Source organism: Lactuca serriola, chromosome 7 (genome assembly GCF_051521515.1).
Source record: "Lactuca serriola cultivar US96UC23 chromosome 7, Lser_US96UC23_V15, whole genome shotgun sequence".
NCBI classification, from domain to species: Eukaryota; Viridiplantae; Streptophyta; class Magnoliopsida; order Asterales; family Asteraceae; genus Lactuca; species Lactuca serriola.
The window spans coordinates 85480271-85491174 of record NC_136414.1 but is presented as its reverse complement, the minus strand read 5'-3'; the positions used below and the strand labels follow the sequence as shown (position 1 = coordinate 85491174).

Here is a 10904-nt window from a genome sequence, read left to right as displayed (position 1 = left end):
ACCAATAAAGAAAATGGATTCGAGATTGATTTCTGGGTTTGAATTGTGATTTCAATTTAATTTTGTTTTTATAGTTTAAATATTTTTGTTTTAAGGAAGGGACAAAAAAGGAATTTCCTCATTTTGCATGTGCTCATCGGAGTTGGTTAGACAATAAATGGGAAATGGATCATGATGGATTTGCCAACCATGAGGATTAGTGGTGTCAAAATTTCAAAATTTCAAAACTAAGAACAAACTTGTAGAAATATGTATAACCTAGGGGTCAAAATTGTATCTTACTTTAAAACAAAGGAATTTTCACTGAGAAAAGTACAAACAATAGGAGACGCATAGCAACTCCATAAATATCACTCCAAATTCGAATGTGGAGTCTCAAAAGCGCGAAAACAGAGAAAAACGAACACCACCTTTTGAATTCAACGTTAGTATAATAATTAAGGGGTATGATTTCCTCGAACTTCGACTACCATCTTTATTACAGATTCCCATTTCTGATGTAAATTTCTTTATCAGATCCACAATTTTGATTTTAAACTTATGTAATCACAATCAACAAACAAATCTTACTGTTTTTGATTGATTTAAAGGTAATTACTATGTGTATCAACGTTAAAGTAGATTACGCTCTCGTTTTGACCAACTTTTTTCTTCATTTGCGTTTATGTAGGGTTTGAATTTATGGATTGGAACGTCGCAATCGGTTACACTCCAATGTAAGTTTTCCCTCTTCTCTTTGAATTTCGATTGAATTCAGTGTTCTTTGAATTTCAATTGAATTCAGTGTTCTTCATTTGCGTAATGAGTTCTTTCTATTTCCCTGCAGTTTGTTCTGCTTCAATGGAGGTTTAATAAGGTAAACACAAGCGTCTCGAAAAGATGAAGGCGCATTTGAAATTGAGAGGAGCCACCGCTAGGGTTAACAACCAACAAGCTACATTTGAGCTAAAACATCGCGTGGTAATTGCATTGAACAAGATATCTGATCGAGATACATACCAAATTGGGGTTGATGAGCTTGAAAGAACAATCAAAAGTTTAACTCCAGAAAACGTGTCCCCATTTTTGTCATGCATCTTAGACACAGATTCAGAGCAGAAAAAGGCTGTTCGTAAGGAATGTATCAGACTCATGGGTACCCTCGCAACCTTCCACCATGATCTCATTGGTCCTCACATAGGAAAAATGGTTTCTAGCATAGTGAAAAGACTAAAAGATCCTGATGCTGTTGTGAGAGATGCTTGTGTGGATACCATGGGTGTTTTGGCATCCAGATTAACTTCTTTTGAGGGAAATTTTGTTGTTTTAGTGAAACCTCTTTTTGAAGCAATATGTGAGCAAAATAAACATGTTCAAAATGGTTCTGCTCTCTGTTTAGCTCGGGTGATTGACAATGCAATGGATCCTCCAGTGTCTATTCTACAAAGAATGTTAATAAAGACAACAAAGTTGCTCAATAATCCACACTTCATGGTGAAACCTGCCATTATTGAGTTAAACAGAAGTATCATTCAGGTCAATTTTGACTTTTGAGCTAACTCTTTTTGTTAAATGCTAGAGATTTTAAGTGTTCTTATTCAATTTCAGGCAGGAGGGGCCTCAACAGAAAGTAGTTTAAGTGTTGCAATGACTAGCATTCAAGAAGCTCTTAAGAACAGTGACTGGAGTACACGTAAAGCTGCATCTTTAGCATTAGCAGAATTTGCATCAAGTAATGCATCATATTTTGGATCTTTCAAATCATCTTCTATACACTCCCTTGAATTATGTCGCTTTGACAAGGTTTGTGTTATTCTTCAATCTTCAATCTTCAATCTTCAATCTTCAATCAACTTGTAACTCTTTTATTTTGAGTTATCACAAAAAAATGCAACAATTTTCTTTCTTTTTCTGGAAAAACTTATTCCAAATCTACCCATTTGATCATATAGGTCAAACCAGTTAGGGACACAGTACTGCAGGCCTTACAGCTCTGGAGAAGTCTTAAAGAAACTGATGCTTTTGAATGCTCAGAAGCTCGATCTTCTATTAAAGGTTTGGATTTTGGAACTGTTAAATTCTTCATGACATTTTCTTACATATTTAGTTTTGTTTTCGAATAAAATATAAACATTAAGCTAAAACTCTCAGGAGGTGATTATAATGAGTCCAAAGTGAAGGATACAAGAATTCCACTTTCAGTTAGAAAGAATGGTAGTAGTAGTAGTAATGTGGGAAGTCCTCATAATTCCAAACCAAATGATTGGAATATCAAAGTCATTGTCCCAAATACACACAATAATTTTTTGTTATATCCTAAAGATGAAGAATCTGAAGGAAGTTCTGTTACAAAAGCATTCACAAGTACTCAAGATATTGGATATGAATACGTGCCCATGGATGACAAACATGAGTGCTCTTCTACATCCAATATTGACACCGAAAAATGTGAAGCTAAATTGATGGGAGTGAATCAATTACTAGTGGATAAAGAAATGAGTAGTGAAGAACAGAGATACTATTCAAAGATTGAGGATTGTAAAAGTAATGAATCGAATGTTAGAGAATCGGTTTCTGAATCTATTCATGGATGTTGCATGCAAACAACAAAAGAAATTAGTTTGTTTCGAGAGAAGCTTCAGGATATAGATAACAAACAATCAAATCTCTTGTATCTTTTGAAGGTCATAAAATCTTTTCTCTACTTTCTTAATTCCCAGTCCCAGTCCCAGTCCCAGTCACAGTCACAGTCACAGTCACTGTCACTGTTACAGTCACAGTCACTTTCACTTTTACTGTTACTGGCACTCATAGTCAGTTTTACGGTCACAGTCACTCATAGTCGTTACGGTCACTGTTACAGTCATAGTCATTCACAGTCACTGTCGCTGTCGCAGTCGCAGTCGCAGTCACAGTCACAGTCACAGTCACTTCACTGTCACTATCACTCATAGTCAGTATTACGGTCACTGTCACTTAAAGTCGTTATAGTTACTCATAACCAGTATCACTGTCACTGTCACTGTTACTATCACTGTCATTGTTATTGTCATTGTCATTGTCACTGTCACTGTCACTGTTAATGTACTTTTTGTTGTATTTTCTATTAGGGGTTTACAAGCAAGACAACAGATAGTTTGTCAATAATACAATCAAAGGTGTCAAGTTTGGAACATGTAGTGGATCAAATGGCACAAAACATTGATGATCATAAAGGAAGAAATTTAAAATCAACCTCCAATTTTTTGAAAAAAAGTTCTCCAAGACCCTCAACATGTACTCCAAGGCAATCACTGGATACACTCACTAGACAATCTCCATTACAGCCCCCCAAACAATCCGATGCTTCTGAAGACTCCACATTTTGTAGGGGCAAATCCGGAAATTCAACCAACCAAGGCATAGACTCATGGATGGACCCCATAAGTAGAAACAATGTAGTCAAGGACACACAAAAGGACATCTCTAGACTGGGAATCCGAAGTGCTATAAATAGAAAGAAAGATTTGGATGCTGCATATGTTGATGCCTTGAATTCTTGTGATGAGGTGGCATTAGTGTATCTTTTTGACAAAACGGGCCCCGTTTTGGAAAAATTATCACACATGACTGTGAATGTGATTGTTAGCACTTTGGCAACATTCTTGTCAGAACAACGGTTTATGAACTCAATAATCCCATGGCTACATCAAGTAAAATTTTATTATTCTTTATAAATTCTCTTAATAATTTTAGTCTAAGGTTTATATTGTTATTTAGGTGGTGGAATTAAGTGGTGTCCATGGATCAAACCACCTTCTACTCACTGCAAAAACAAGGAGAGAATTTTTGTATGCAATTCAGGAAGCTATGAACATGGAATTACCAAATACTACATCAAGAAGATCAATAACACAATTAGTAACAAAAATGCATCAAGTTTGGGGTAAGTAAACACCTATTTATATTTTATACAACAATGTTAATGTTCTTCCTTTTTTTTTATGCAACAAAATTTTCATTTTTAAATGTTTTGGATAAACAAGAATTTAACTGTTATTTATATTCAAAATTTATGTGTTGATTAGTAAAATGAGTGGAGATTTCTAAATAAATGTCTTGGAATTTGATTTTTGATTTTTTTTTTTGTGTAGGAAAATGCTCCTGAGATGACTTTTTGAGGGATGCTCATTAGATGTTTGTGCTTGTGGTATGTTGTTTTTTTTTAATCTGAATATAAAAAGAAAAAAGAAAAAAAGAAAAACAGAAAGTTGTTTTAGTAGCAGAGAATGTTTTTTTTTAACCATTCTCTCAACAACTGTTCTATATGATGTAATGATTTTAAAAGCAATGATTTTGTTCTCATCTTTTACATCTCTAATAATCTACCCTAATAAATAAGAATGATTTTGCCATATGTCATTCTCTCATTCAATTGGCCACATGTCATTTTGTCATAATTTTGAAAAATATTTAATTTCCACTTGTCATTTACTTCATTTTTTATTTCCAATATATCATTAATTTAGTTTCCATAAATTAAACATATCATGATGACTATTAATTTCAAATTTTAAATTTTGAATTTCAATTTCAATTTCAAATAAATTTATAGTTTACACTTTTGTGTTTAAAATTTTGTTATAATTTACCCGTTTAGTACATGGATCTAATAACTAAACACATAATTATAATTTATTTATTTTTTGCATTTTTTTCTTCCATTTTCAGTTATTTCATAATTTTAATTTAGATAAATTTCTCATTTAATCTTTTCTATTTAACATTTTGTTTTAATCAACCCGTATAATATACGGGTATCACAACTAGTTTATAATAAATATCTCTACTACTATGTTTTTGTTAATTTTTTATGTCTAAATTTGGTATTGATGTTTGCATATATGAAATATCTTGAGCTTAAACATTCCGATTAATTTCAAATATTCAAAAAATGGAGTTGTTGGAATCTAAAATTTGGCAAACCGATAAAGAATTAGGTTTATTTTCGGGAGTTATATGTAAATAACAGATGATATGTTCAATATTTTAGATCATTACATTATATAATTTATACACAAAGGTGTTAAATATGAGAGTTTTTTGTCCTTATTTGAGGTTTTGGTAATATTTTTCATCCCTATTCCAAGTAATATGACTATAAGTTTAGAGCGAAATTGCAAATTCAGCTATATTCAAGGACCTAAAATAGTAATTTACTTGAAACATGAACCAAAAATATTACAAAACACCAAAATCAGAAAACCCTCATGGACCAAAATCGTAATTTAGTCAAAATTTTAACTTAAAAAAAAAGTTAAAAAATACTATTACATTAATAATTTCTAACCCAAATATTAAAGGGACGTATAGTTGATTTGTCATTTTCATTAACCAATAACAACACTTACCTTCTATTTCTACAAAATCAAAACAAGACATGTATAGATAAAAGAAAAAGGATAAAAAAAACATGCATTATCATGAATTCATTTCCCAACAATTCTTGTTTCTTCAAAACCCCCTTTGGGGGCTTTTTTTCACTGATCTTGGTGTTCGAATCTCTTCTAGACCAACAGTGTCATTGGTTTGAAGAGACTCGAGCAGTTCAACAACATTACCCATAGCTGGTCTACCTTTCGGGTTTTGACTAATACATTGGTGAGCCAAATTAGCCGCTTTTATAGCCTCTTTGGATGAATATTGACCTTCCATTCTAGGATCTAGTATCTTTAAAAGTTTCTTGTCATGGGTCAAAAGTGGTCTAGCCCAATCCACCAAATTGTGCTCATGGCTAGGCCGACTCTTGTCCATGGCCTTCCTCCCAATCAACATCTCAAGAAGCACCACTCCAAATCCGTATATATCACTTCTAGCTGTCAAGTGTCCTGAAATTTTCATCAAAATATCTATAAGCCCCATTTGTTATGCAAGACACTCTGTTTGACATGCATTAGATTGAGACTGATGTCATAAAAGTTACAATTTTTTTTGTGCCTTCTAAAAAGGTGGGACATGAACTCACTATCGATATCTCAAAGACATGAGCTCATGACCCAAAGGAATGGGCCATTTAAATATGTTGTTTTTTTATACCTGAAGAGAAAAACAAGTACAATCTTATTGATTAATTAAGAACGATTTGCGTTTATATAAAAAACTTCGATTAAACAAAGACTTCATTAATTAGCGTGTTTTATGCAAAAAAAGTCCATTATTTTGGGAAAGATTTTAATAAAGTCCTAAATGTTTTTTTGAACAAAAAAATCTCATTATTTTGGAAAAATCACATAACCTGTTATTTTCTGTTAAAAAAATAATAATAAAAAGGATTTTTCTGTTAATTTGGACAAAATGTTAAATAATCAGGACATTTCTATTCAAAAGAAAAATTTTAGGACTTCATCAAAAATTTCCAAAATAGTGAGACTTTTAGTCTTTTCTGCATTAAACCCTTAAATAACTTACATATAAACACATTTCATTTCGTAAAAAAATGTATGATATATACATTTAAGAAAAAATTGTTTGCAAAATGAATCCAAACAATCACAAAATCCTAAAATATAACTTTTTATATAAAAAAAATAATTTAGTTATTTTTTGGTAAAAAAAAAGGAACTGCAGTTTCGAATCATTTTACAAAGATAATATAATTGAACAGTGGATCAATAGCAAGTTTTTGGTCCACCTTTTTTAAGTGGGACAAAAATTGCAATTTTGGTTCCATTGACATCAGTCACAGTCACAGTTGTCAATAGCGACCATAGCGGCCGCTATAGCAAATAGCATGGCGAGGCGGTCATCGACCGCTATGGACTAAATAGCGACAGAAAGCGGGGTTTTTAGCGATAGGGTTATTTTTTTATTTTTTTTTTAAAAAAAAAGCTGGAATAAACGTATTAGGGTTAACGGCTTGACGCTAACTAAAATCAAGTCTCGTTTGCCACTTCGCTTCCCACCTTTACGCTCTGGACTTGCTCTGCCTTCGAATCCATGTCTAAAAAACTAATATAGTTAAGTTATTTAGCTAGTTTAATGGTTTGTTTGCTTATTTATTGGTTATAATAGCTATAATAGTTAAATAATAAATATTTTTTAATATTTTTATACCTATCGCTAAATACGAAATAGCGGTCGCTATTTACCGCTATTCGCTACATAGCTTATAGGTGGCCCGTCGCCATTTGCCGCTATTCGCTATCGATAACTATGGTTACAGTTCAAATGCATACCAAATACAGTACAATCTATTCTATCATTAATATCAAACGAGGCCCACCATTTAAACCCTAATACCAAAGTTAACAAAAATACCTTTTAATTCCCAGACATGACAAGTTAATGAAAGTTCGAATTTCGCAAGTCAAATCAAATCAAGTTATTTATAACTCAAATATTTGATGTGTATACTTATCTTTATTTAGCACCAAGTCTATTACTATTTGTCTATTTCTTTTTTGTTAAATATAGATTTCATGCATCAAACACTTAATACTAATGGATTATATTTTTCATCCTGATATTGAGGCATTAACACAATCTATTAATGGATACTTTCTTAAAACCGATGAAGTGATAAAATAAAATGTAAAAAGAAAAGAAAAAGGAACTGTGAGAAAATAAAAATATATCCAAAAAATTTCACCTGTCATGATATACTCAGGAGCTGCATATCCATAAGTACCCATAACTCGTGTGGACACATGTGTTTGATCTCCCATTGGCCCATCTTTTGCAAGTCCAAAATCCGATAATTTTGCATTGAATTCCTTCAATTTTAATTTTTTTTCATAAGAACAAGTAGAAAATTAGAATAATATTCTACATCTTTTTTTTTTCCCTATTATTTTTAAGGATTAAATACAAACTAACCCCATCTAACAAAATATTTGATGTTTTGAAATCTCGATAAATCACCGGCCTTTCTGCATCATGAAGAAAAGCAAGCCCTTTTGCAGCATGCAAAGCTATCTTCATTCTCTTTGACCAATTCAGTGTCGCAGATGCTCCTTTTTACATCAACACATTGTTACTCATAATAACACAAGATTTCCAAAAAAATTCAATTCAAGTGAAAAAGTTTAAAAAATCACTTTTTCATAATTTTTTTTTTGATAAAATATTAGGCACTCACTACGGAAAAGGTAATCTTCCAAACTGCCAGATGGCATATACTCATACACCAAAAGTCGATGATCTTCCTCACAACAGTAGCCAATAAGCTTCACTAGATTAGGGTGTTGTAGTTGACCTAAATAATTGACTTCAGTCTGAAAAGAAGATAAGAATATTTATAAAAATGTTTTTTTTGTTTACTAAAGTTAATCTTTCAATTCTTTATTAAGACATTATATTTTGAAAAGTATACTCAATTATAATAGTGAAGTATTGCTTTGTATTTGATAGATTTTTTGAAATACAATGTTGTAATAAGAAAAATGAGAAGTATGATCTATAATAAATAAGTTAATGAAAATACGTTACACTTTCTTATATTTTACCTTTTTCTCAAATGTTTAATATTTGTTATTAACAATGAACGTGTGTATGTGCAAACAAAAATGCAAATCAAGAAAGATTGCATACATTCCCATGAGTCTATGTTTGTTATACGAGACTCAATAAATTTTTTAAGGATATTTTTAATGATAGAAGATAAGAGCAACATTGTCATTATTATTATTATTACTATTTCAATTTTTGAATGTGACAAAAAGTAGAAAATATTTGAAAGATTATATAGACAAAAAAACACATGCAAAAAGTACATACCAGCCATTCCCTATCTCCTTGGATTCCTTCTGGATCAAGTTCCTTAATAGCAACTTGAATTTTTGAATAACAAGGTCTCACATTCTCATCTATAACACCTTTATAAACAATTCCAAAACCACCCTCACCTAACACTTGATCTGGTCTAAAAACTTTTGTAGCAATTCGCATTTCTTCATATGTGAAAACATCAAGATTACCATATCCAGGATTTTTGCGAAGATCTTTAACATCTTTTTTTATCACCATTCCATTTCTAGGACTTTTCATGTGAGGTGATTCCATGATTCTTGGTTTAATCGGTGATGTACAGTTTTCTTTGGTCGGATATTGTCCAATTTCACCTGAAATTTTTCAAAATTTGACTTCGAATCTTCCAAATATGAATACGTGATTTTAGAGTTACAATCTATGAATCTATGAATCTTTAACAAAACTAATCGAATCTACTATAAAACGTACATAAAAAACGCTTATGAGAATCTTGCAAAATGTTAAAAGAAAAAAAGAGTACCTTTTGTCGTCTGGAAAGAATGATTTGCATCGTATTCGGAACTGAAACAAATACCCATTGGAGAAATTTAGAGGAACAAACAACAAATCAGATTCGTATTTTTCCCCCAAAACAGCACATTGCTAAAGACTTCATCGATTTTGACTACATAATAAGTCAAACAACACTCTCGATCACTATTTCGAGAAAACTCAAAGCCAATCTTCGCCGGTTTCTCAAAATCTCAAACAAGTCGCCGGCGATTGCAAATACTCCGTCGAGATTCGATTTGGGTCAACTCAAGAACCCAATTTCAGTGAAGTTTTGAAAGAAACGATGGAGCTTACCACTGTACGAAGGAAGACCCTTTCTATAGTAAAGAATTGATTAATAATTTGAGAGAGAGAGAAAGAGAGAGAGAGAGAGAGAGAGAGAGAGAGAGAGAGAATTTGGGATTTGAGACGATGGTTTGCGCGAAAACATTGATACTGACGTTCAAAGTTGAAAATCTCAAATCAAACATAAATGTACAACTTTTTATGCATACCGTACAAGCAAATTATATATAATTGCTTTAAAATTAAAAACTACTCTGAAAAAAGCAACAAAATTTTCATTTAATAAATCTATTTAGTTATAAGTCATAACAATAATAATAAAAAAATGAAAGTAGTTTGATAGTTTTCTATATATAAGGTTATTATAATAATGAAATTATAATATTATAAATATATAATTTTTTAAAATATAATATCTTAATGAAAAATATACAATATTATACTAGAAATAAATACAAATAACATGATATGATAAACAAATAAATAAAAATTTGTTTGTATTCATTTTGTGTCGTCCATTTCATTGTTTTGCTATTTATCAGATACCAAGATTTTAAAATGAATTGTTATGTTTTTTTAACAAGTCAAGAAAAAATATCAAAAACATGGTTGCGTACTTGCGTTTGACATTTTTTTTTGCCTAACATGGTGTTTTTTTATATTATGGTACCGATACTTTTAACTTTTATTTTTAATTTATAACATATAAAAATCGTATTCTTCGTATAAACGCGACAAATCTCTCTCAATTAAAAAGACATATGCAAGATACCCACTTATTTATTAACTTTGTCATTTTCTGTACGTTGGCCTTTTGTTTATTTTGGGGAAGTAAGGAAATTGTAAATAATAATATCGACATCAAAGAAAAAATAATTAATAAATATTACTCTTAGAGGACTTTTATTGGATATTACCTGGCAATTAATGATTTTTATAGAAATGGAACTTCCTAACAGGGAGTTTTTGGGCCGCTTGACCCCGTTATATCACGCCACAAAGTAGATTTTGGGGTGTTTGGATAAAAATATTTTTAGCTTATTAGCTATGCTTGTTGTTTATTGTGGTGGGAATAAGCAGTTTTTTAAAAAGTGTTTGAATTATCTTATTGTGGTGAGAATAAACAATAAGCAATAAGCATTTTTAAGTGTTTGGCAAACAAAACAGCTTATATGGGTAAAATGACCAAAAAAGGCTTCCTCTTATATGTTAACATATTTATAATAGCAAATAACAGCAACAACAATTGATGAAGAAAATCAACAATAATCACAGGGCAATTTCTGGAACAAAAGAAAACACACACAAACACAATCGTGAACAGCATGGTGCATCACCGA

At 31.3% G+C, this 10904-nt stretch overlaps 2 protein-coding genes across 3 annotated transcripts; one reads left to right on the top strand and one right to left on the bottom strand.

Moving 5' to 3' along the window:
* The first annotated feature begins 360 nt into the window (after positions 1–360).
* On the top strand, positions 361–4332 carry LOC145063630 (TORTIFOLIA1-like protein 2). 2 transcript variants are annotated; one of them, XM_079011225.1, is made up of 9 exons: positions 361–444; positions 671–716; positions 827–1515; positions 1588–1782; positions 1932–2034; positions 2131–2663; positions 3090–3671; positions 3739–3904; positions 4113–4332. In XM_079011225.1, exons 3-9 carry the CDS (start codon positions 880–882, stop codon positions 4124–4126), a joined length of 2229 nt encoding a protein of 742 aa, XP_078867351.1. In that variant the 5' UTR covers positions 361–444; positions 671–716; positions 827–879; the 3' UTR covers positions 4127–4332. The 2 variants fall into 2 exon arrangements, with proteins under 2 accessions (XP_078867351.1, XP_078867352.1); XM_079011226.1 differs by lacking the exon at positions 361–444 and adding an exon at positions 486–590.
* A 1075-nt stretch (positions 4333–5407) lies between these two features.
* LOC145063425 (putative serine/threonine-protein kinase PBL17) lies at positions 5408–9673 on the bottom strand. Its single transcript, XM_079011034.1, has 6 exons — positions 9248–9673; positions 8734–9077; positions 8096–8231; positions 7834–7970; positions 7607–7730; positions 5408–5846 (listed from the first exon to the last, which is right to left on the bottom strand). The coding sequence occupies exons 1-6, from the start codon at positions 9303–9305 to the stop codon at positions 5473–5475; spliced, it is 1173 nt and encodes a 390-aa protein (XP_078867160.1). The 5' UTR covers positions 9306–9673; the 3' UTR covers positions 5408–5472.
* Positions 9674–10904: the final 1231 nt, after the last annotated feature.